Source organism: Drosophila persimilis, unplaced genomic scaffold, assembly GCF_003286085.1.
Source record: "Drosophila persimilis strain 14011-0111.01,24,50 unplaced genomic scaffold, DperRS2 tig00000191-arrow-pilon, whole genome shotgun sequence".
Lineage (NCBI taxonomy): Eukaryota > Metazoa > Arthropoda > Insecta > Diptera > Drosophilidae > Drosophila > Drosophila persimilis.
The window spans coordinates 1399181-1423470 of record NW_020825298.1 but is presented as its reverse complement, the minus strand read 5'-3'; the positions used below and the strand labels follow the sequence as shown (position 1 = coordinate 1423470).

General features: G+C 44.6%; 6 protein-coding genes across 7 annotated transcripts; 3 read left to right on the top strand and 3 right to left on the bottom strand.

Moving 5' to 3' along the window:
• Nucleotides 1-4909: 4909 nt before the first annotated feature.
• On the top strand, nucleotides 4910-6571 carry LOC113565832. The gene is made up of 3 exons (XM_026989124.1): nucleotides 4910-5191; nucleotides 6203-6319; nucleotides 6378-6571. The coding sequence occupies exons 1-3, from the start codon at nucleotides 5043-5045 to the stop codon at nucleotides 6463-6465; spliced, it is 354 nt and encodes a 117-aa protein (XP_026844925.1). The 5' UTR covers nucleotides 4910-5042; the 3' UTR covers nucleotides 6466-6571.
• Nucleotides 6572-14986: 8415 nt separating this feature from the next.
• LOC113565783 lies at nucleotides 14987-15522 on the bottom strand. Its single transcript, XM_026988917.1, has 2 exons — nucleotides 15405-15522; nucleotides 14987-15337 (listed from the first exon to the last, which is right to left on the bottom strand). The coding sequence occupies exons 1-2, from the start codon at nucleotides 15507-15509 to the stop codon at nucleotides 15077-15079; spliced, it is 366 nt and encodes a 121-aa protein (XP_026844718.1). The 5' UTR covers nucleotides 15510-15522; the 3' UTR covers nucleotides 14987-15076.
• A 184-nt stretch (nucleotides 15523-15706) lies between these two features.
• On the top strand, nucleotides 15707-16269 carry LOC6595362 (40S ribosomal protein S14a). The gene has a single exon (XM_002020799.2). The coding sequence runs from the start codon at nucleotides 15756-15758 to the stop codon at nucleotides 16209-16211; it is 456 nt and encodes a 151-aa protein (XP_002020835.2). The 5' UTR covers nucleotides 15707-15755; the 3' UTR covers nucleotides 16212-16269.
• Nucleotides 16270-16353: 84 nt separating this feature from the next.
• On the bottom strand, nucleotides 16354-17075 carry LOC6595363 (transcription initiation factor TFIID subunit 7). The gene is made up of 2 exons (XM_002020800.2): nucleotides 16997-17075; nucleotides 16354-16929 (listed from the first exon to the last, which is right to left on the bottom strand). Exons 1-2 carry the CDS (start codon nucleotides 17009-17011, stop codon nucleotides 16432-16434), a joined length of 513 nt encoding a protein of 170 aa, XP_002020836.2. The 5' UTR covers nucleotides 17012-17075; the 3' UTR covers nucleotides 16354-16431.
• Nucleotides 17076-17502: 427 nt separating this feature from the next.
• LOC6595415 (histone acetyltransferase Tip60) lies at nucleotides 17503-19067 on the bottom strand. The gene is made up of 4 exons (XM_026988813.1): nucleotides 18945-19067; nucleotides 18746-18872; nucleotides 17883-18693; nucleotides 17503-17821 (listed from the first exon to the last, which is right to left on the bottom strand). Exons 1-4 carry the CDS (start codon nucleotides 18966-18968, stop codon nucleotides 17605-17607), a joined length of 1179 nt encoding a protein of 392 aa, XP_026844614.1. The 5' UTR covers nucleotides 18969-19067; the 3' UTR covers nucleotides 17503-17604.
• Nucleotides 19068-20721: 1654 nt separating this feature from the next.
• LOC6595416 lies at nucleotides 20722-22163 on the top strand. Of its 2 annotated transcripts, XM_026988790.1 has the most exons (4): nucleotides 20722-20829; nucleotides 21285-21392; nucleotides 21450-21881; nucleotides 21938-22163. In XM_026988790.1, exons 1-4 carry the CDS (start codon nucleotides 20785-20787, stop codon nucleotides 21950-21952), a joined length of 600 nt encoding a protein of 199 aa, XP_026844591.1. In that variant the 5' UTR covers nucleotides 20722-20784; the 3' UTR covers nucleotides 21953-22163. The 2 variants fall into 2 exon arrangements, with proteins under 2 accessions (XP_026844591.1, XP_002020838.2); XM_002020802.2 differs by having other exon boundaries at nucleotides 20727-20829; nucleotides 21450-22163.
• The last annotated feature ends 2127 nt before the right edge of the window (nucleotides 22164-24290 follow it).

The following is a 24290-nucleotide window of genomic DNA, read 5'->3' as shown; positions in this document are numbered from 1 at the left end:
CCCCCCCCACATCGAGAGCTCAGTACGGCGTACCCCTCGTAACTCAAACAATATCCCGAAAATAAAGAACACGCCCAACAAAAAAAAACTGTATACAAATACCAAAATTTTCGCTGTGGCAACTCGGGCTAAAGTAATTATTTTTAATAATTGACTTGGTGTTTGCTGCTGCTGCTGCTGGTTTTTTTCCTGGCCCATTCCGCTCCCCCTTTGGCCAGGAAAAATTTCGTGAACTTTGAACTAATTTGGCAAAGTTTTTGGCCCTGTGTTGGGGCGGGCTCGCATTGCGAGTGTCTGCATGTGGCTCTGGTTCTGGCCCTGGTTCTGGCCCTGACTCTGGCAGCTGCTTGGACGGCCTGCTTCTGCTCCTGCTGGTGTTCCCACTGACCTTCAGACCGCACTGAGCGTGGCTCAAACTAATTAAATTTATGGGTCTGGCTGGGTCTCTGGATTTTATGTAATTTGGTAAAAGTCAATTTTTGAATTTAAACTTAAACAAATGGTAATTATAATTAGATGAGTTTAGAGAAGTTCTCGTCCTGTTTTAAAATTAAAAACCACTAAATCGTGGACGATTTGAAGGTGCTATGCATTCCATTAATGCAAATGTTGCAGGGGGCTTGCTAATCGATTTAATCCCGTGGAACAATACAGCGGATTCGGGACTGCAATTTGTAGTATATTAAATTAAATGAGTGTAACCATAAATATTCAAATGCCAGTGGCGACAAACAATTGGTAATGAATTGCGTTCGACGCTAATTAGATAACTTAAACAAATACATGTGTAGCATAATTAATTTGCATTTTCCAAATATTTTCCACTTTATTTGCACCCCCCCCTCCCGAACCGTCCCCCGTCCACCTGGGAGGCTCTGCTTTGTTCCTGTTAATGCAGAACAAATTATGTACACACACAGCAAATATTTGGCAATTAAAAAGTGCACATGGAGTTTTTACATAAAATTATAAATTGCAAATTCAATGAATTTTACAAAAATTATTGTCTGTGGCGATAAATTCAATTAATTGGGTTTTTGTGTGTTGGTCAGCAGATGTTTTCGATGTGCGAAAGGGCAAACAAATACGCAGTCCGAAAAATGGTGCAAATGTCGGGTACAGCAAAGCCCAAAGGTTTAAATATACTTTCAGGCTTCAGGTTGGAAAGAAAACAAACGTTTAAACGGATTAAATATCCGCGGGCACCCCACAGTATCGGAACAGCCTCCTTTCGGTGCCACTACGGAACCCTCTTTGGGGGTATAATTAGCACAGCGCCTGTTAATCCCACGGCCCGTGCCGCCTCCGTCTGTGCACCTCTTGCGTTGACGTGTTCCTGCCTCCCTGGGGGGCAGCCGAGTGGCACACGCGACTAAAATACATTAGCGCCCCGACACGGAGCCTAGAGTCGAGAACGAATTAAACCGATCGCCCGGACTAAGCGACATTCCCCAAAGGCCAGTGGGTGGGGGTGGCATGAAATGAGGAATGCTGCTTGCTGTGTGTGCCACTCGCACTACTAGCGCAGTCCCTCCTCATCTTTGTCTCAATGCGCCGAAAGAGCTCCATATACGATTAAGTATCATTCAATTAAACTTTCTTCATATTTCCCTGTCAGATTCGTGTCTGCCACTTCCACACTTCCTCAGAAAAAAGGTTTATATTTATTTTGGTTTATTTTAAAGCCCTCCTTTTTGCTTATGTATTGTACTCCTGCTTATCCAAAGCTAAATTTAACAGGACACAAAAAAATGGCTCTGGTAGCCAAAGCTTTAAATACCCTTACAAATATATCGGTTCCAAGGAAGAAGGTATATAATAGTGATTGGATTTTGGCGGCTCTGATCAGGTTAGGAATATATATAAATATTTGGGGGCAAGTCTATATACCTTAAGGAGTCGGATATCATCATAAAAATCTGCATACACTAACATTTTTTAAAAATACTCTTTGTTCCAAGAATATTCCGTAACAAATAAAGACGAGAGTGAGGGAAATTCCCACGCAGACAGGCGGTAAACAAAATATTTGCATTACTTGGGCTTTTGGTTGAGGAATTTTCCGGCCTACCTTTCACTCTCAGGCTCTGCTTCTCCTTCCCTTCCCCTTCCCCCTTATATACTCGTATGACTTCGTATTGTTGCGTCACATGCGTCGGACGGGACGGGACGGGACGCGACGCCCGGGTTGCGTTTTAGTGTAATTTCCGCAATCATTTCCGACAACATTTTATGCCCCTCTGCGCTTATTGATATCGCCTGACTACGGCACTACTCTCCCGCCATGCGAACTGTTGACTCCACCACCACACTCCCTCCCACATGTTCATTCATTCTGAATACAACCTTGACAGCCCACTGCTTTATTTGCTTAGGATTTGTCTGTATTTGTTCCCAGCGGACGGAATTCTTAATTTTTATTGATTTTATTTCAGTTCATTGTTTTAGGCATTTGTACCAGAAGAAGAAGATAAGGATATGTTAGTAGAAACTGCAAAGATCTAATCCCCACACAGACTAAGCCGCAAATTATTCAATTGTCTGCCGCACAAAATGATTTCTAATAAGAGCACACATAATTTAAGGTAAGGCTATAAACAAGAGAGAGTCACTCAGATCTGCAGTTTTGGCAATGCCTCACCCTCCCATGAACTTCGCTTGGAATGAGAGCACTCATTCCTTTTTGATTCTCTTCTTCACTGCTCTATTACATCAGGGAGTGGGAAAGGGACAAAACTTGACGCGTTTTCAAGCAGGCACACACACACACATTGCTGGAACAGATCAATCGAAAAAGGGAGACAACGCAACAATAACAAATTTACAAACGAAAAAAATAATTTATGCAAAAGCAATATGCTTATCTACATTTGTATCAGCCTCATTTACATTTATCACACATTGCCGCACTTTTCTTCACTTTTCCTTCGTTGAGCTGCATTTTTGTTGCCATTTTGCCTCTTTTTGCGCCCCCGCCCTTGAACAAACACATTTTCTTCCACTAAACAAACAGTTTTTTGTACATTTTCATTTCACCACTGCACTTTACACTATGCTTCACTTCACACACCCACGCGACACTTTACCCGTTGAATTTTTCATAATTTTCTTGGATTTTCACGGATTGAAACGCGAACGCATGCTTTGCCGGTGAAAAATTTGAGTAAGAGCGGTGCGAATGCAAACTTGTTTATTCTTTGCGCTCCTGTAACTATTCCTAATTGCTCTCTCTCTCCCACTCACTCTTTGGCTACTTTTGCTACTGCTTATCCATGATGAAATCATACAAGGTGGTCAGCAGCTGTAGGACGGTCTCTTTTCATTCCGCTCTCTCTCTCATCAAACAATGCGTCATAGCGCTCTCAGTCGTGCTGAGCGTACTATAAGACAGGAAAGAGAGTGAGCAGACCACCTTGAATAATTTGTTCTTGCTTTTGCTTTTGCTTTTCCTTTTCTCTACTTCTTGTCTTCTCTCACTGCTATTGCAAAGGGTAATGAAAAGAGTGAGGTTGTGTGATCTGAGTGGGAGTGAGATGAATAGACTGGTGAGAGAGTTACAGCGCGCGGTGTAGTTGCGGCGCCTAGCCAAATTACGCAATTTAATTTAATTAATTGATCTCTATTTGTGACGTTACTTAATTTAATGAATTGATCTCTGCTTGCAAAAGCAGAGGATAAAGACAAGAAGAAGACATAAGCATAAACAGAAGTAGAAAGAGTAGCAGGAGAGCGTAGAATGAGCACATTTGCATTCGCACTGCACTCACTCAAATTTTTCCGCCGGTCAAAGCGTGCGTTCGTAAGACAGCTCCGCTTTTAAATTCACAAAAATGCGGAAAATGGTGAAAAATCCACCGGGTAAAATGTCGGGCTGGTGCCTGAAGTGAAGTTTGATGTACAGATTAAATAGAAATGTGAAAAATACGTGTCTTATTGCAAGAAAATGCGTTTGATCATTGGCGGGGCGCTGAAGGAGGCAAAATGGCAACAAAAGTTCAGTTCGTTGAAGGAAAAATGCTGCAATGTGGGATATATGTATATGTATATGTATGTACATATGTGCAATTTTTTTATATGTAGATAAGCATATTGTCTTTGCATAAGTTTTTTTTTTCATGTGTAAAAATATAAAATGTTCCGTTATCTCGTTTCTTCTTTTCGCAAAAGGAGCTGAAGAGAGAGTGGGACAGAAAGCAATTATGTCGAGAAGCAGGAGAGCATAGAAATAACGCATTTGCACCGCTCTCAGTTTTATTTTTTCACCTGGTCAAGGCGTGCGTTTGTAAGTCTATTTTTATATTTTTGCAATTATAACTTTTATTTATTCCACTACTATTTCATAGAGAAGTTTCCATTCTTTCACGTTCGTGATGTTCTTCAAATGTTCTTCTTCAATTGGTCAAGCCTATGGGATGCATTCGACTTGATAGGAAACTTGTCCATGGTGGAACCCTCACGATATTCGTGGCCACTGCCGATGCGAGCCCCAACAAGGCGATGATATCGACAAAGGCATTCATATCGGCATATCATTGTGGCTCCACAAAACGCGGACTATGTGGTAGACGATGTGATACGTTTCTCGTGTTTACTACAGATACATTCTGCTGTAAAAGAAATCTAAACTGCGTTCAAGAACAGAACAGGGAGTGTGGTGATCGCTGAAAAGTTTGCTGAGATATTTACCTGAGCTATCTTACCCTTACAGAAACTGCATTGTCCGCAAATTAAGTCGAAGACGGCACTCTTCAGTGGCCGTTCGGCGGTTGCTAAAACATCGGAACAAAGTTTTCAGTGATCAGTGAGAGAAGGCCTAAGAGAAGCTGCTTCTACACCTAGGAGCTGCAACAACCAATCCTGTCTCGTCTGTTGCAAAGAGATGTGGTCTTCTCAATTGGGCTCAATCTCAATTGGGAACTTGGCTCATCGACTGCTGACCGGGCAGGAGCAACGCAGCCAAAAAGCTGATTTGTAACCCCATTGCCCGGCATTAGAGCGTCAGCGTCGGCTAGTATGACAGCAACCATCTGTGGTAGACGTCCATGAGGTCCGATTCTCAGTGCCTTGTTCCAGCGACACAACCGATCCGCTTCCAGTGGCTACAATGTGAAGCCCCTCCAGACGCAGATTATGGAGTCTGCAGCGTGGGATGTACTTGTAAAAAGTGTTCCGTTTCTAGGTACAACAAAATGTAAGAACTGCATTACAGCATAAGTATATTGTATAGATTACCGAAACGTATAGAAGGCATTCCAACATTTAGTCAGTAAGGTTTCAGACCATTGACCTAACATAGCAGGCTTCTTCTGTGCCCTTTTCATTGATTTCGTTGAACCATATTGCTATCAGCCGACTCGTACACGTTCACTGAAACTCTCTCTCTCTCTCTGAAACTCTTTTTGACAAGCGACAGTCATTGTGGAAAAGTCCAAAGACTTGCTTCCGAGCAATCTCTCTTCCTTCCGAATCCTGCTATCCGTTTATCGCTCTTTTTTTGAGCATTTACCGAAAATGCCTTAAATTGAATTATGGCATTCGCTCCATATTTTTTCACTCTCTCTCTCTCTAGATCTTTCCTCCCGCTTTCTCTCATTGCCAGTCCAAATGGTTTGTTGCATTTAATTTATAACGCACAATAAACTTTTGCGGTTTCTGGCAAAACTTCAACGCGCCAAATGCCGCAGGGCAATTACAGCTGTGAGATAGGGCAGAGGGCAAAGGGCAACCAAACAAGGAAGAAGGACTATAAAACACCCTATTCGAACTGCGCGGAAACTATCTAGCCAAATCCCTTGCAATGAGGGAAGTAGAGTGGAAAAGATACATATATACTTTATAAAAGTGCTCTAACCATATCTTCAAACCATTTTCCCCAAATTTAATTACTTAATGTTTATGTTTCTGCTAGATATATGTAGCTCTTATGTACCATTCTATTCTATGATATACAGGGTATACAAATCTACATGCATAAACATGAAGAGTGGAAGGAGCAGAGTGAGTGAGAGCGAGAGAGCAAAGGCATGCATCAGCTGCTGCTCTGCTTTTTTCCGACCAATTTTTGTTCTCTCTTTCATGCTAGTTCCCTGGTATACCGCTCTCTGTTTCTTTCGCTCTGACTTACCCCTGAAGCATGCACGAATTTTATGAATAATATCCTAAAGGCATTAATTTTCAAATTGGATATTTTTGCCCATTTCAGCCGGCGGTGCGCAACTGTAAACAAGAGTAAATACTTCCAGCATCGCAGCATCACGGCATCAGAGCATCGTACTGTGGCGTATCATCCATGTACCCCAGACCTTGGGGCCATATTGGGGTAACAGACCGTAAAGAGCGAAATATATGTAATATGATTAAATTTGATCAACAAGCAGGTCTGCCAGGAACAGGGCATTGTACAGCAAAGGACATTGCAAAGGAAGGAAGGAGTATTCGCAGGACGAAGAGAGGGATGCGTCATAGATATACAGCAACCTAGCACGTTCCCCAGCTTTCTCATCTATAAATGTGGGTACTATACGAGGCCTGGCCATAAGTATCGTTATATGCATGCCCGTTGCTGTCACTGGACGAGGTATAGGGTCTGATGGGTATGATTAATGCGGGAGAAGGTGGGTGAAGAGTAGGATCGAGGTCAGAAATGAACTCGTGATGAATTATGAGAATTTTCTACAATGAATTGTGGTTTTCTTTAGGACTTCTTTTATTTTATGACTCGTTTGGATAGGGTATCCTTAAGTCCACTCAAATCACACACATTTCCCCTGTTTGTTCTACTCGTATTCGAGTGTGCGTATCGCATGGGTGGCAGTGTGTTATTTATGGCTCATTTATGATTGGAAAGCGTGATATTTGTGAGATATTGTAAAACAAGCAGTCAGCAGACGAAGGCAGGGACATTGTCCTCGGAGGACTCGAAGGGCTTAGGGGAAAATGGAAATGGTCTATGGGAAGTGCCCCAATTCGATTTGGGGCCTGTCATTCTTTCCGTTCCGCAAAGGAAACGGCTCTCCTGTGTCTTCCGTAATCCAATAACGAACTTAATCCGCTGACATCCACTTGTTTTCCACTCATTACTGAAATGTCGTGCTGTGTCCTGTCATGTTGCACTACCAATCAGCGCCGCAAACTGTTGCATATTACGCATACGCCGCAGCACTTGTGCCACAGCCAATTGACAACTGTTGCTGCCACGATGCCACGATGCCACGCTGCCACTGGCGGCGGCAGTTGCGGCTTCAGTCGCTGTCTGATTGAATTTTGATTTGCTGTAGTGGGTTTTTGCATAAGTTGCAGCTAACTCTCCCATTCTCATTCTCTTCCTTTGCCACTGTCATGTGCAACTTGATTCTGTTGCCGCTGATAAATCTAATCAGTGTCGCGGCCAACGTGCAACACTAAGCCGACACGCCTCTCGTCAGTGCTTACCTTAAAGGTTAACGTCGGGCAAAACTTTTGTTGCAACTTCTTGACGAGTGTGCGGCGGGGAGAGGGGCAGGAGTAGGAGCAGGAGCTGGAGCTGGAGATTGGAGCAAAAGTTTTCACTTAAATTTTTTATATTATTTTGCTTTAGCTCTCAACCCACCCCCCACCCCACACCCAACCCATCCACTGTCGTCCCGTCCTCTGTCTGCCTTTCTTACTCTTTGCAACACTGCACGTAGTAACTTTTTATTATTGTATTAGCAAAAGTTTATTTTTTCTTTCGTTGCCCCTCCCTTCCCCGCCCCTCCCGCCGACCATTCTTTGACTTCCATCCAGCCACAAAGTGTGCTACATCTGTGCCTTGGCCACCACCAATCGATAGTTGTCTGCAAGCACAACTGTACACACGCGCCGCCTCTGCCGTCCCCTACTTCGCCGGCCCTGCTGTTCAGTTTGGTAAGATGTTGCGCTTTTGTGGCCAATGGTTTAGATTTAATTTGGCAAACAGCAAAAGGGATGGGGCAACATTTTGACAAAGTGTCCAGTGCCCGTCCTCGATGTCGTCTCTGGCTGTGGACTGTCACGCTGCACTGTGGTTGGAAGGGCATTGAAGTGTTCCTTTGGTATATGATTTGGCACATAATTAGAATTAGTAGAGAAGTATAGGATAGTAAAGATACCCAATAGGAAGAGTAATAGTGTCCTCTGAAATCTCTAAAAATTCCACATCTTCCTATTCCTTAGGTACTACAGTGCCCACCCACAGTAACCCACAAGGTCACCAGTTAAAGTCGCTGCCTCTCGCCAGACCAAACTGCAATTTGTTGCCACTGCCGAGGCGATCCAAGAGGCAACTTTGTTGCAGTCTCTGTGTCAAGTGCACTTATGTGTGGAGTCGAAGCGAGTACGACTAGCACCAAAAAAAAAGGGAAGGGGAAGCTGGAGCCACTTGACAGCCACAAAGCGCTTGGCTTGTCACCCGCTACTTGGTCAAAGCATTGCGTCAAGTGGCTCTTGGAGCAGTTAAGCAACGTTTGCCGACGCCATAAATGTTGCCGCCACTGAGCCCCCTCTGCTCCCTCTCTTGCCTCTGCTCCTTTGGAGTTTGTGCAACTTGCATCTTGAGTAGCAGCCACGCCGCCACGCCAACAACTAACCAGCAAAAAACAACAAAAAAATGGCAAACGTTTGCCATTTTTCAGGAGGACAAGGCGGGAGGATGAGGAGTGACTGCATCTTGGCACAGACAATTTCACAGCAATTTAAGTTTTAGCTTTTGTTTAAGCAACACTTCAATTGCAACGCCTTCAGAAACTGTGTCAACCGCCTCGGAGGATGCGAAAGGAGGCAAGTACAGTGCGGTCCTTCCATGAGGAAAGAAATCGGGAGCAATAGGAGCCTCTAGGAACTATCATTCACCGACGTTTCACTGTATGTCGTCCTCTCCATCTATCTCGAAGGTGATTAAACTCATTTGCCACACACACGAGCAGGCACTCGCCACTCCCCACACTCTCTCTCGACTCCCGCCTCAGTTTTGTTACACATTTTTGGCCGGGACAATAGCTGACAGGGAAGCGCATCGCATCGGTGGCACGTAGCAAATTGTTGCCAGCTGCTGTTCGCAGCCACACACGCATCCTGCCACACAGGTGCACTTTATGGCTGACTTTAAGTTTCGGTTCGCTTCGGTTCGGTTCTTCTGTACGGGTTCCCTATGATTTATTATTTTCCAATGTGCTCTCCCTCCGGGATCCACCTGTCCACTCACACTCTGGCCCCCCGGTTTCTCTGGCTAACGATTCATTTTGTCACATTTTTATTAACTGATGGATTGGGTGTGACCCCAAAACCCAGCCCCCAAGCCCGAAAGAACAAAACTGAGCAAAACTTTCCAGCCAGCTCCGGGTTCAGGTCCATGCCCCTAAGTATGTGGCTGATTGGGATGGAATACCCTGTAGGATATGTGGGAGAGAGTGGCATGAATAGGATTGAATCAAGTGTAATTTAAGCATCGACGGGAAGAGGTTATATATAGGTAGATTATAGCCGAGTACCAAGGCAGGGGTTACCCACCAAAGTCTTGAATGCATGGACTCCCATTCCCTACTCTCCGCTGACCATATTAATTATGATACTACCTCGAAACCCGGACAAAACTAGGGCATGTTTGGGTCAACACCAACTCGAGTACAACTTTTCCTTTGGCCATCATCAAAGGCGGCCATATTTTGTTGTTGTTACACGAGCAGGTGCTTTGTCACCCAAGCCCATTAAACATTTAATGCGAGCGGGCCAATAAGGAAAGTTTTGCCTGGACAGTGAAGCCTGGACGAGCATTCGATGGGTCTCATGCATGCGCAGGGTCCTGCAGAAGGAGCCCTCACTGTGGCTGCAACCGTCTCGAATTTCCAGAGGATGTGTGGGTGCCTTTGTGGATGTGATTTGGTCAAGTTTTGTCTATATAATTATAATTAATTACTCTTTGGAAACTTTGACACATTTAATTATTATTTTATTAATACATTCGGTTTTGGTTTCGGCTTCGGGTTCGGCCTGGATGGCGGGAGGTCCTAATTCCTAATGAGTGTGCCGCTGTCCGATTCGATTTCACAGTGGAAATGTACGAGCATATCCTCTGCAGCTGCTAATTGCTTCAGGAATTCGGAAAGTTTCCGCTCCTTGGATCTGAAGTGTTTGCTTAAAGGATTCTGACCCGGAAATCTTTCCTCTCTTTGGGGTTTTTTTCACTTTAAATTCCATTTAATTGTTTCCACAAAGTTAAAGCCAAAAACTAAAGATTTGTTTAGTTTGGAAAAGCTTTGAGGGATTGGGGTTGGCGAAGGGGGGGAATGCGGGGAATGGGGACTCGGATCAGGATTTTCATTTCATTTTCTTTCATAAAAGTTCTGTGTACTTTTCTGTGCAGCCAAACCGAAATCGAAGTGCAATGGAAATGGCAAATGCTTGGCCAGAATGCTGGAAACTCCGTTTTCTCTGGCCAGAACGCAAAATGAAAAGCGTTTTGCAGTTTGTGTAACTATTTAAAAAGTTTTCCCTGGCAAGGGCCACACATCCAAGTGGAACTGCCCTCACCCGCCGAGGGTTGGCCAAGGAAATGCAGATTTTCAAGGGGAATCAGTCCGTGGAGGGAGATCTATTTGCTCCTTAATCCAGGCCATCGCCCAAAGAATGGTCTGGTAATGGTCCCAACGATTGGATGATCCATTCATCCACTCAAACTTCCCGATCGACCCTCTGCCCTAGACACATACGCATTTATGCAAGTACACATTCGGAAGGGGGTCCTCCCATCCCATCCTTTGAACTTTGCAACAAATTAAAATTAAGCCAAAACTTTGGGGCAGGGCATGCCTTTGTGTGGGGCGTGGCTGATGTACGATATCGATGGCCAAAACGGTGCAGAGTTTGCTCTTTGTATCGCACTTTGTATCTACTTGCCCCATGCAAGGGGCAAGGGGCAACACTCTCAGCTACGGCTTATGCAACGCATTAACAACGAGCATAGCGGAGGGGTAGGCGGGGTGCGGGCATAGGAAGGATGAACAGCATATTTTAATGCCTGATTTTTAACGTCGACTCGGCCCACTTATTGACAGCTGCGACAGGCAGCTGTGATACGCACACGCCCCCATGCCGGCCCCTGCCACATGCCACACACTTTGATGCATATGTCATGCGATACACAGCCCAGCGAAACAGAAATTTATTTGCCTGGCGCCTGTCAAGCCACGCAGCTCCCCGGGAAGCCCGTGGAGCCCAGGAAACCCAAAAGCTAACCGAACCGAAGAGAGGCATAAAAAATTTTTAATTTAATTTTGTAGCACCAAAAAAATGCATATATACATGTACAGTCTGCGCCTTAACCTTTCCCCATATATCTCATATACATATATCGTATATATCGTCTGTATATATATCGTATATATTCCGTCATGGCAACTGCTGCGCCAACATAAAATGCTTAAACAATTTTTATAGGTAAATATTTACGGTTCAATGTTTTCCCGTTTTTTCTCCGCCCGTAGATCTTTTGGTTCCATTTTCGGATGGGTTTTCCTCCCACACAGTGCCTGGTGCTAATCGACAGACGTCAACTTTGATTGAATTTAAACACGGAATGTTTTTCACTCGTGCCGAGCAGTTATCAAATTTATGAATAACTAATGAAAAACAATCCCAGCCCCGACCCCCCCCCCCCCCCCCCCCCCCCCCCCCCCCCCACCAAGCGAAATGAATGGGTATTAATTGATTGGGGCTATTTTTTGTACATACATATATGGATTTTTATTTGATACATTTAGTGGCAGTTAAGCAACGGAAATAAGCGGTCTTATAGTTAAGGTAAAGCAGATTTATTTCTTTGTTCTCATTTCTAAAGGGACATTTTTTATACGGATGTTTTCTTTGTTAGGAAACTCCTGCGATTCGTGCATGACTTTATTCAAAAATGTCTCAAATATGTTTCCCGTTCTACTGATTGTGAGTTACAGCTGAAAAACAGAGTAAAGGCGAAAAAGGGAGACACTATGAGAGATGGAGATACATGGAATGGAATGCATGCAAATTGGACATTGCACTGATGAGCGATGTGTCTCTGGCACGGTCGCTGTTGGACTTTCTGCCTCGTCTGCTTCGGCAGTAGCTTGTTTAATTGCAACTAAAAGCGGAAGGCAACAGCAGGCGGAGGAGGAGCAGGAGCGGGAGCAGTGGAGCGGAGGAACCAACGTTGACTGCTCCCCTGAACTGTGTCAAAAACAAGGGCCAGAACAGCAGGGCAGCAGTAAAAAATATACGGAACGAGACTAAAGATTCACACACAAGTTTGTTGTTTAGTTCTGTTTGGTTTTTTGTTTGTTTGTTTGTTTGTCCATCTGTGCAGGTGTGCGTGTGTTTCTGTTTCTGTTTGTTCGCTGCCCGTTGCTTCCTGCAATTTGCGCTCTGGCAAAGCTTCCTTTTTAAGCCCGTGCCACGGAGCAGGAGCTGGAGCAGGAGCCGGTGCCGCAGGTGTTGGACTGAAGCGGCAGCGGCAGCATCAGGATCAGCGGAGGTGAGAAACAGTGTTCCAAAAGCACTTTTTAAAGTCCCAAGATATTGTTATTACCAGAGGATTTGAGTGGGTTAAAAATGAAGTATGTTTTCCTTATAAAATAAAATTCTATATCCATGCACCTCCACAGATCCGCCACACTAGACGTGAACCACTGTGCACTGGCGTAGACGGTGACTGCGGCGGCGGCAACATCCTCTGCTATCTGCTTGCTGCAGCCGAACAGTCGGCGCGAGAGGTGCTCGGAAGAGGAGGAGGAGAGGAGAAGAGTGGAGAACGGATGGGTGGGTGGGTGTAGGGTTGGGACAAACAGAAACCGACGCGGCTTTCCTTTTTGACACACCATTTTGCATGTTGCATGAAGCTGCCATGTGTGTGTGCGTGTCTTCTTCTATCCCACTCTGTCTCCCTCCTTCTCTCTCTCGCTCTGTGTGCATGGCGCATATGTCACTTGTCTAAATAGCAGCGACACCGTTCACCTGTATCAGTGTGTGTGTGTGTGTGTGTGTGTGTAGTGTGCTTGGAACTGCCCGACGCACAGTGGTCTCCACTTAAATACATTGATCGGAGCCTTCGGGGAATACCCAATCCAATAATTATAAGCTTTTGCTTTGCAGCTTATAGATTTCCTAAATTATAATAAATAAAAATACCACTTTTTCGGAAAAAAGTCCTACTGTGCACCGGATGTTGCTGAGAAGGGGAATGGTGGGTGGGGTGGAAGCAATGGATGAACGGGGGTCAGGATGACACCGGACTGCACTGTCCATGCATGCAAATGCAACATTTGCAACTGTTCTTTCTCTTTCCTTCGCTCACATTTTTTCTTACTTTTCGCCGACAAGGTGGCAACACTGACACCCGGCAACGGCAACGACAACTACAACTACAGCGGCAAACCGGCAGTAATTTGGCCACCTTGTCTAGGTGTGTTTGTTTAGAGGAGCAGAAAGGTACAGCACAGAGGGCAGCAGTAGAGTGCGTTGCAACATGGCATAGGAGAGACGGAAAAAAGCCAGAGACGAAGCAGAAAGCTAAATGGAAACCGAAAAGCTCGATGGACAGGAACAGGAATCTAAATGTGGGGAATGAACAGACATAACTATTAAACGAATCTCCAGAATTGGACAAACACACATTTGATTGATCATGGGGGAATCATGCATAAATAGAGTTCAAATCTACAATATTAGGAGCCACCAACGAATGTGGCGCTTCACCTTTTTGAGCAGAAGTAGCGTCGAAGCAGAAGAAAGAGACGTCTATAGAGTAGATTCATGCATGGCGCTGGTGTGTGTGCATGTGAGTGGGGCATACACTCGTGCACACAGCGAGTTCTTGAAAATAAATAGTGAGGTTAAGGCAGAAAAAATTATACTCGAGCTGCACATTTATTTGCTTTGCTGATGTCAAAACTGAGACACATTCATTTATTAGGTATCGTTAATGCTGTGGTAATGCAGCTGAAGTTGCGAAAGCCATTATTCGACCATATCCATGTTCATGCCGTCCCCCTTCTTGACGACATCGTCTGGCTGTTCGTCTTGCACCTCATTGCGGTCAGCAAGGTCCACGGTTCTCAATTTATGCTCGATCTCTAGTAGATCATCTTCCTTCTTGTTTTCCCTTGAAATTTTAATTATTTCGGAGACGATCCGGATATTCCTCAGATTATGTTCATTAATTATCTTCTCCTTAAGTTTCCTTAGTTCGACTCTAGTCCAGCAACCGCAAACCGGATTCTAATAAGCAAATATATTTGGCATGAATCATCTGTAAGAAATGCAGCTTAATATGGTTTTTACTTACATGGCAGAAAATGCCTTTGCAACGCACAAAGCCGTCCTTCTTAATGGTTTTGTTTATTTTCATGGTCTTCTGTATTAGATTACGAATACCAATTTTTCCTTTCGAACCTGAATTGGACATTTTTGTTTTCTTCTCCGCGCTTACTTCAAGAGTAAGTGGTGAACGAATATGGTGCTTTACCTTTTTGAGCAGCAATAGCTCCGAAGCAGAAGAAAGAGACGACTATAGAGTAAATTCAAGCATGGTGCTGGTGTGTGTATATGTGAGTGGTGCATAGAGGAGGAGAAAGGTACGTACAGAGGGCAGTAGTAGAGTGTTTGGTATAGAAGAGGCAGAAAGCTAAATGGCAACAAAAAGGCGTGATGGAGAGGAACAAGAATCTAGATGTGGGGAATGAACAGACATACATAACTATTAAACGAATCTCTAGGAATGGAGAGCACACACATTTGATTGATCATGAGGGATCATGCATAAATAGAGTTCAAATCCACCAACGAAAATGGCGCTTCACCTTTTTGAGCAGAAGTAGAAGAAAGAAAGAGACGACTATAGAGTAGATTCATGCATGGCGCTGGTGTGTGTGCATGTGAGTGGGGCATACACTCGTGCACACAGCGCGGTCTTGAAAATAAATAGTGAGGTTAAGGCAGAAAAAATTATACTCGAGCTGCACATTTATTTGCTTTGCTGATGTCAAAACTGAGACACATTAATTTATTAGGTAACGTGAATGCTGTGGTAATGCAGCTGAAGTTGCGAAAGCCATTAATCGACCATATCCATGTTCATGCCGTCCCCCTTCTTGACGACATCGTCTGGCTGTTCGTCTTGCACCTCATTGCGGTCAGCAAGGTCCACGGTTCTCAATTTATGCTCAATCTCTAGTAGATCATCTTCCTTCTTGTTTTCCCTTGAAATTTTAATTATTTCGGAGACGATCCGGACATTCCCCGGTTTATTTTCATTAATTATCTTCTCCCGAATTTTCCTTAGTTCGTTTCTAGACCAGCAAACGCAAACCGGATTCTAATAAGCAAATATATTTGGCATGAATCATCTGTAAGAAATGCAGCCTAACATGGTTTGTACTTACCTTGAAAATGCCTCTGCGATACGCAATGCCGGCCTTCGTAATGTTCATAGTCTTTTGTATTAATTTACGAATACAAATTTTTTCTTTCGGACCTGAATTGGACATTGTTGTTTTCTTTCTTCTCCGCGCTTCCTTCAAGAGTAAGTAGGGATGGGAGCTGGAGCTGGTGAAACACCGATGCTCACATCGATGTTTCTCTAGCTCGAATAGATATATATCGATAGATAATTATATTTTTGCGATATATATCAGAAGTCGCTGCTCATCACTGAGCTTTGACATCACGCTTAAAAAACTCGGCGAACAAATCTTTCTGCGTATTCCACGACTCGAGCATTTATTGATTGCAAAATGCCTCCCAGAAAATCCAAGGCCCAGAAGGAAGAGCCGCAGGTTCACTTGGGACCGCAGGTTCGCGATGGCGAGGAAGTCTTTGGCGTGGTCCACATCTTTTCCAGCTTTAACGACACATTCGTCCACGTGACCGACTTGTCCGGCCGCGAAACCATGGCCCGCGTCACTGGCGGCATGAAGGTTAAGGCCGATCGCGACGAGGCTTCGCCATACGCTGCTATGCTGGCTGCTCAGGATGTCGCCGAGAAGTGCAAGATCCTCGGCATCACCGCCCTCAAAGTCAATCTGCGGGCTACTGGCGGCAACAAAAACAAGACCCCCGGACCCGGTGGCCAGTCTGCTCTGCGTGCTCTGGCTCGTTCGGGAATGAAGATTGGACGCATCGAGGACTTGACTCCCATCCCCTCGGATGGCACCCGCAGGAAGGGCGGTCGTCGTGGACGCCGTCTGTAGGCCATATTCCATGTTGTATCTGCTATAAACATAACCCTTAAAAACTATGAATAAAGTAAACGAGTAAAGTAAAATCTAGAACTTTTCTGCTATAAAACGTACTCCACTGCCTAATGCCTTATAGTATAAAGAGTGAAATATCTCTAGGTGGACCACTCCTTTGGGAGAAGATACAAATCTTATTTTATTTGTACAATAATCGTTGTAGTTGTAGTTGATATCAGACGGAAGAGTGGTCTGAGCTGTCCGACTCGTTGATGATCTCGTATTTGACATCCATTGCCTGGCTGTCCGTGATGAGAAGCCACTTCAGCTCCTTGGCGATATCGGTGGCTGGCATTTCCGGATTATTTAGCATTTTCTTGCGGAAACGACGCCTGCTCACGTTCTTGAGTGGACGAGTGATGCCATGTGGATACATGTAAGTTTGGGGCTGCTTATTGGCGGCCTCTTCTTCCGATTCTGATGACTTGCATTCGATTTCCTCTGGCTTCTCGGTGCATATGAGCATCTGGGAAATATCTGCAGTCTTGTAGAAGTTCTTCTTGTCCGTCGTCTTGTAGCTTTCCACGATTGAGGGCAGGTCGACGAGCTTCGTGTAGAGCATAGAGCCATCCAGCCAAACCTGACCCTGACGCAGGTCCTCCTTCAGTGCAATGCTCAATTTCTTGTGTACATTTCCATCCCTGATGGCCTCGTGAATGGTCTCGGCACGATCCTGCAATGCATATAATTAACATAGTAAATCACCCATGAGGCAAGACGCAGAAGACCATATCGCTTACCTCGGGAACTCGCATTATGAATTGGCCCTCCGCCTCAAATTCGTCGCTTGTCGGCTCGCTTGTGTATTGTACATTGTTTATTGGCTCCATTTTTAATGATTCAATTTATGTTAGTTGTAAGATTTTTTTTTTGTCAAAAATACGAATTCTTTTGCCAATGACGCAGTGTTGGAAAAAGCACACTTAAACAAGTCGCTAGAGAACCACTGGTTCTGAACCAGTCACACTCTGAAGAACCTCCATCTTATTCCGTGATGCACACATGGCTCACAGGAAATCAAAGGCCCAGAACGAAGAGGCGCAGATTCAGCCCAGGATTGTAGTGGCGAGGAGGCATTAGTATTACTGCGACCCATTCGTCAACGACCGTGAAACCATTGTCGGCGTCACTGGCGCCTTCTTCGTCGAAGTGGCCTTCTGTAAGCGCTATTCCTTTTATCTGCTCATACAACTTAAAAGCTATAAATAAAGTAAACGTAATATCTATTCTTAAATGAATCCTGTTTAATTCGGGAATGTCTGTTCAAGAGGTAGAAGTAGTAGAAGATTGAACTCCTGCTTGCTGATGCGATCTAAAAATATAGACTATTCTAGGGATTATTTCATTCCTAGCGTTTCTTTGAACCAGTCCAATCCTTGGGCACCCAGCGCAGGCAGGTGGCATCAATGCACAGTTGAGGTTTGGCCTTGTCTTTCAAATAATTCTCAACGACATCGCCTTTGACGCAGACAATGTATCGGCTCTTATAGTACTTGATAAGTTTCAGATGAGTCAGCGTGGATACCACATCATCTGTGCTGATGGAAGTCTTCTCAGAGATTTCACTATTGAGAGTAAAAAGCAAACAGTTAGTAGATGAATAGTCAGTGCTCTTTAGGCGTATACTTGATGGAAATGGTAATCTTGTCCTCCGCCACGTCGAGCTTCTGCTTGATGAGTACATCGAGTATGGCCTGGGCCCAGAAGGAACGATAAGAGAGAAGCCCCAGGTCCGAGAGCGGTTTCTCTGGCGTGCCGGTCTTCCCCTCACACTTTGACAACTCGTAGCTGAACTCGATGAGCAGGCGGCCATAGCCCATGCGCTGGTACGGAGGTAGAGTCAACACACAGGCCAAGTTGTTGTCTTCGCTCACCTTCTCCTTAGAGAAGTATCCCACCATATGGAAGCCGCGCGAGTCGAACACTGTCATTATGTAGAACAGGAAGGGATCTGTGTTGTGATACAGAGTCTTTTCGTCTAGGAACAGCTTGCTCAGGAGGCAGAGATTCTGCGCGTATGTCATGCTCCGGCGTCCGTCAATCTCGAAGAACGATATTGTGTCCTTGCGGTAGATTTCCTCGCCAGGCGGATGGCGAAGATTGCATTTAATCAAATGGCGAGCCAGGCATGTGGCATTCATCACGTACTTTAGGCACCACTCGCACAAGTAGATGCACGGCTCGGCGCACATTACCTCAGGATATGGCGAAAAGTACCAGGGCTTCATGCGATGCTTTCCCAGCTCAATCCACTGCACATTCTTGATTTCATGTACAGGCTTCTTCTTCAGTTGGGATTGCTTGGAAGGGGCGTTTGGGAGATTCTTCCGCGATCCTGTAGAACGTTCCATTGCGTAGCGCTGTCGGTTGCGAGGAAACTGCACAGACGACAAGTCCAGATCCTTCTCGTCGAACCAGTCATCCAGACGCTTGTTAACTGAAAGGCAATCAATGTTAATCACTAAAGACGGACTTCCCAGCCTACTCACAATTCAAGAAGTGCACATAGTATAGACGCTTGTTCCCCACTTTTTTGGTGCTCAAAATTTCCGCCATTTTCCACACATCTGGCTTTTCCATACGCACGGAGAGCGTGCAGCCTTCTACCAACTGCGTCTGAAGATCAATAAGAGGAAAGTAATTTGGAAAATATCAAGAGACATCCCCATTTACCGCTGATTCACATACATACGAAGTAGGCTTTAAACTCATCTTGCTTTCATCAATTATTAACTTGCGCGGCCAAATCGGGATCAACGCTGACAACTGATTTTTTTGTTTGCCAACGCAGATCGGGGATGCCGTATGGGCGCAATCGACTGCCGTATATCGATATGAATCTGCCTCGCAAAAGCTTTATAAGAAGTTTTTGTACTTTGAGAAACAACGTTTATTAAATAATATATATTTCCTGACAGCACCTTTCATTAAATTTCTTCTTATTTGAAGTGAATTGCCTGCCGGAGTTTGTTCGATATATCGATATATGTACATCGATAAGAGGACAAGCGCTAAATAATTTTAATATTTCTACCATTAACATTAATTTGACCATTAAAACCCTTAATTAACTTACATTCATACTTTAACAGCCCAATTTTTCTTTTAATTAAATTAAATCTCAATTTTTTCTTGGCGGCAATATTTCTGATATCTATCGATTATGTTGTGCGGTCACACTGAAAAAACGTGTGGCCGGCGTATTTTATCTATATGTATGTGTATATATATGTGTGCAGTTCGGCGGAGCTAATTCGTGTGATTTTACACCCTTGTTTTTGTGTGTTTAAATAAATTAATAATCGTGGATCGTCAAGAATCGAGGTGAAATTTTGTAAATGTAATGTTTATTTTCTCAAAATGCTGGGTTGGACGGCACCTGCTGCATATTCCAACCTAAAACATGTCTATGTTTGTAGTTGAATTTTTGTTTTTTTTTTCTGTTTCTTTTTGTTTGTTTTAGATGCAATAGAATCTAAGTGCAACAACTTAATCGGTGTTTTTTTTTAATGTGGTGATCTTGTGCACATTTTGAGTCTTTTGTGTGTCAACTCGTAAAATCCAACGAAATTCTCAACACACGCTCACTCTTCCTCACCAGCCTTAATGTAAGTGTATTGGCGTGCACATTGGAAAGCTGCTGTGATATTTCATATTGGAAAACGTACCGAAAGACTCACAGCAAAAAGAAAAAACTTGTTAAATATTAAAAACTCCTATGCCTTAGACCCTTCTGAGCTTTTAGAGCCATTTTATATGCCGCCCGGAAAGGGTTCTCCTTTCCCCCTGCAGAGCCACACACACATGAACAAACAAATGGCAAAGTTAAATTTGAAAATAATAGAAAAACTTTCTACAGTCACTCCTGGCAAACAGCAAAAGCAACAAAAACAAATAACCCTTACAATAACGCAACAAAAATGAAACTATTTCGAGTGAAATAAATCTGTTGGAATGTGCAAAACTCCTTCCAAGCGCATTGCGGCGGGCATTTTTATTTTTTGGAAGGGACTGTTCTGTGTATGGGAGAGCGAGTGAGATAGAGGGTGTGAGGGAATGAGGTCGATTGCAAGGTGTATCAATATAACGTGACGCATTTCCAGTTTCCAGCAGAGTTTTAACATACATATTTGTTGTATAAATAGCGTGCAAGTTTTTTCTCTCCCATCCATGTGCGTTTGTGACAGTAATATGCACCTCGCTAGACGCGAGCACCTCACCTTGTATTAAATATACCGCCAATGCTTTGCGCTTTGCCACTTCTCCTTGGCTACCCTTTGCCACTGAATGAGAGAGAGTATTCGCTTCGATGGGTTGTGTGAGTGTGAGAGAGACACGGCGACTAGGGCAAAGTAGTTCGAAAACATACGAAGCGCGGGGGTGACGGCTGCAACTGGAAGTGGAATCATTTTTATTGCCAAATGTGTTTGTTGCTCAATTTAACTAAAAGTGCTGCCAACTCTCGCTGTCTCGTCCGCTTCGCCCTAGCATTCGCTTGCGTTCTCTAACGGCCCGTCCTGAACGGGGAATGCGAAGAGAGAGGGGGACAGAAGATACAGAAAGCGAACGAATGGTAAGAAGGCATAGAAAGGGAACGACGGTAAATGTGCGAATGTTGGCGAAAAAGTAAGGAGACGAAAGGAAAGGGAACGATTGCGATCGTTGATGAGCGGTGTTGTTGGTGGAAGCAAGGTATAAAGAAGGAAGTTCGAGAAGACGCATGCGAAGCGCATAATGATGACAGGCGCAGACGTACGCACACTAATGAACGTCCCAAAAGATGTACCCGCTGTTCAAAGTGCTGCTCTCATGTGCAGAAGAAGCCGGAATTCTGGCATTCATTGAGAATGGGTTTTTGATGTTACAATGACTCCAAGCATTAGTTGCCAATGTGGAACTGTTTCATTTGATATAAAACATTTCCTCATTTGTTTATCTAAACTCTGTTGTCTCCGTTATCATTGATCGAAATAATATATAATTTACTCTCAGGAATACTCATATTGTTTCAAACATTCCTTTTCACAGCTTCACGTATCAAAATTGATCTCAGTAAATATGTTTTCATTGAAAGCTGTAGAGAAAGGGAACCAAATGAACTACGAATTGATGGTCTATATGGAAAAGGATATCGAGGTAAGCGGAATTCCTTTCAAAATAACCGTCTAACGTTCCATATTTTTTGCACAACAGGAATGGGATAAGGGTATTGTTGCAGCCGTCAAAAGGGGCAATTTCTGGTTGAAACTGTCCATTGAGCGCTATAATGTCGTAAAGACTTATTTTCATTCGGAGTTCGTGGACGTGCCCGGGTCTGGGTCTGTCTCTGTCTCTGCAGACAACTTGGATGAGTACGAGGACTTTAGCGACGAGTTGAAGCGCCTGTTCCTGCCGGACGGCGAACCAAAGCTAATGGAATATAAGATCCAATACGATATCATCAAGTCGCCGAAAAAGTGTCAGAACAAGGCGTCCAAGAAGCGTCGTTTCCGCAAGAAAACCAACAAAACAGTGATCGATGAGTTGTTGGAAATCAGAAATGCGCTCTGTTCCCCTCAGCTTGCTTTAGTTAGCAAGGAATTCAAGGTCTCCTATCCAACACAAGAGGAGGATCCACAGGAATTGGTACCAGAAGAAGTCATAAAGGAATCAATCTTTTTCTATGAAGCTCCTTTAAACAGATCCCGCAGGCGTAGTTGGAAAGTGAAGTACTACTGAAGACAGCTCTGATATTCTGAAAAATTAGATCCAAATTCTGGCTGTGGGTTTTGTACTGGACTGCGCCCTGAATGCAAATAAAAATAGTGTACCTTCACCCCCTTCGGTTGGTCATTGAACTGATTGCCAAATCGTGACATAAATATCATGAAATTCATTTCTACAATATATATCCTGCATATCCCAACACTCATATGCATACATGTACGGATATTTATTGCAGGCATTGTTTGCCCACATTCGACTCTGTTGTCTATTTATTTGCCGCCTTCCGTTTTGTTATTGTGTTTATTCGAAACTCTCCTCCTCCTCCTTTTTTCCTTTACGAGTTTTTGTTTATGGATTTTTGTTGTTCTTTTCTGTTTTTAGTGATTTGAAATCGATGCATAAATAATGGTTTCTGCCAGCGGCTCTGGTTTCCCCTTATTTCAACATTCTCGTTGCGGCCTGTTCTACGCCGATGAAGAGCTAACCGCTAGCCGTACAGTGCGTTTCACAAGTATCTGGAGTTGGGATTGGTTGAAAGCCAAGGAGAAGAATCTGGAGTATCCAATGGAAAGGAATCCCCTATTGTGAGGGGCCTCCATCGACGGAAATCTTCCTTTGTCTCTCCCTACAACTATGGAACGCACTGTAACGCTGACGGAACAAGCGGAAAATCAGTGAAATATGACAAACTTTTTCAATTGCACAATATAGGGGCATAAATTTTATACAATAAACAGGGCACAAAACAAACAGGCAACAGAAAACAAAAACAAAACACATTCGCGGAAAAGGGGAAGGAAAGGGGAAAAGCGAGAGGGAAAACTTTTGCAAATCAACAATCCGGCAGGAGGCGGCCGAAAGGAAGGGTGCGAAAGATCGTGAAAGTTTTTGTTTTGCTTTTATTTTTTTGGTGCTGCTTTCGTGACGTTTGCCAATTGCTAAATTCTCGATGCAATGACAATCGCCAGGGAGGGGAGCGGGAAGGGGGGAGCCAACACAACAAGGTGATGGCACGCCCATTTAGCCAGATGCCCCCGGTTCAACGCCCCCTGGCAGAGAGATACTAGGGGGGGCCTGAGGGGGGGCCAGGCATGGCATGGCATGGGGCACGAGGCACGAGGACACACAACAACGTTTACGTGACTTGTTTCATAAACAAACAGAAGGCGGAGAAAATTGGCACAAAATTGCCAATCCTTTTCGTCGGCCAAGGATTGCCTGGGTGTGTGTGTGTGCGTGTGTGTGTGTTGCGGCACAGGTGGCGCCTGCCACATGTCCTGCTCTGGCCTGACATTGAGCGGCGTGAAAGTTTCGTCCTCCATTGGCGCTTTTGCATACAACTTGGTAATTGTTTCCGCCAACAATTGCTGCAGCTGCTCGGCTCCGCCTTTTGGCCATTTTAATCATTCAAAATTCAAAAGTCACGGGCGGCCGCGGCATCTTAGCGCCGCATGAGGGATTGGAACGGATTGCCAGACAGATCAGGACATTCCGGGCAGATCGGAATATTCAGAGAGGGACGGGACGGGACAGGACGGGCCAGGCCCGGACGCGTCCACGGCCATTGTCTTGCGAAAGTCAACCCTTTTGGCCCACATTGCTGTCAGCCCTCTCTAAATGAGACATGAAAAGGCATGAAACTTTTCTCATTATGCCACACACTAGCCCTCCCTCGCCACCCCCCCTTATGAGCTTCCCCAGTAATGCCAGGATCGATCATGCGACTAGAGGATACCCCAGGGCACACTCTGAGGTGCCACAGAAGGCTGAAGGTCCCGCCTGTTACCAACCCGACACCCGACCACGGCATACCCTCTTAATCTGGCAAATACCGCGTATTAAAAAGTAAAATAATCAAGGCGAAAAAAGGAAAGTTGTCGCCACTTTGCCTTTGGGGTGTGGAGTGTGGGCTGTGGGAGGGGGAGGGGGATGCCTGCTGCGCGGCTGGTGCGTGTTGCAAGTTGTCCATGCAACCCATAGACAGGTGAATCAAGTTTTCTTTCCCTGCAGGAACATTTTGCGTAAGGCAAAAGTTTTCCATGCATATTCAACATCATTAGAAAGTCACGACAAAGTAGCTGAAGGCAGCAGCAAGGCAAGACAGGGACGGCGGACGGCGGACGGCGGACAGGCGCCTCTCCGACGCCACGTCACCTCCAGGGAAAGTAACACAAGCCCGTTTAAGGCGCTAAAATGGAGACCATAAATTATGTCATAGGTAGAGTCGTCTCTTAAATGCAGCTGCTGAAGGGAGTCTCCATCGGAGCTTTCTTTTAAATGCAGCTGTTGAAGGCCCTGATTGATTTCACTTCTTCAATGGCGCAGCCT

Bases quoted from the DNA above. Each gene is read 5' to 3' on its own strand.
- LOC113565832 (XM_026989124.1), top strand. From the start codon at position 5,043: ATGAGGTCCGATTCTCAGTGCCTTGTTCCAGCGACACAACCGATCCGC. The intron at 5,192-6,202 runs GTAAGAACTGCA...TGCCCATTTCAG, and splicing joins GTTTCTAGGTACAACAAAAT to CCGGCGGTGCGCAACTGTAA. The intron at 6,320-6,377 runs GTAACAGACCGT...ATCAACAAGCAG, and splicing joins GACCTTGGGGCCATATTGGG to GTCTGCCAGGAACAGGGCAT.
- LOC113565783 (XM_026988917.1), bottom strand. From the start codon at position 15,509: ATGTCCAATTCAGGTCCGAAAGAAAAAATTTGTATTCGTAAATTAATA. The intron at 15,338-15,404 runs GTAAGTACAAAC...TTTGCTTATTAG, and splicing joins ATCGCAGAGGCATTTTCAAG to AATCCGGTTTGCGTTTGCTG.
- LOC6595362 (XM_002020799.2), top strand. From the start codon at position 15,756: ATGCCTCCCAGAAAATCCAAGGCCCAGAAGGAAGAGCCGCAGGTTCAC.
- LOC6595415 (XM_026988813.1), bottom strand. From the start codon at position 18,968: ATGAGTTTAAAGCCTACTTCGTAT. The intron at 18,694-18,745 runs GTGAGTAGGCTG...ATTGCCTTTCAG, and splicing joins CTATGTGCACTTCTTGAATT to TTAACAAGCGTCTGGATGAC. The intron at 17,822-17,882 runs GTATACGCCTAA...TACTCTCAATAG, and splicing joins AAGATTACCATTTCCATCAA to TGAAATCTCTGAGAAGACTT.
- LOC6595416 (XM_002020802.2), top strand. From the start codon at position 20,785: ATGCGAAGAGAGAGGGGGACAGAAGATACAGAAAGCGAACGAATG. The intron at 20,830-21,284 runs GTAAGAAGGCAT...TCCTTTTCACAG, and splicing joins ATACAGAAAGCGAACGAATG to CTTCACGTATCAAAATTGAT. The intron at 21,393-21,449 runs GTAAGCGGAATT...TTTGCACAACAG, and splicing joins ATATGGAAAAGGATATCGAG to GAATGGGATAAGGGTATTGT.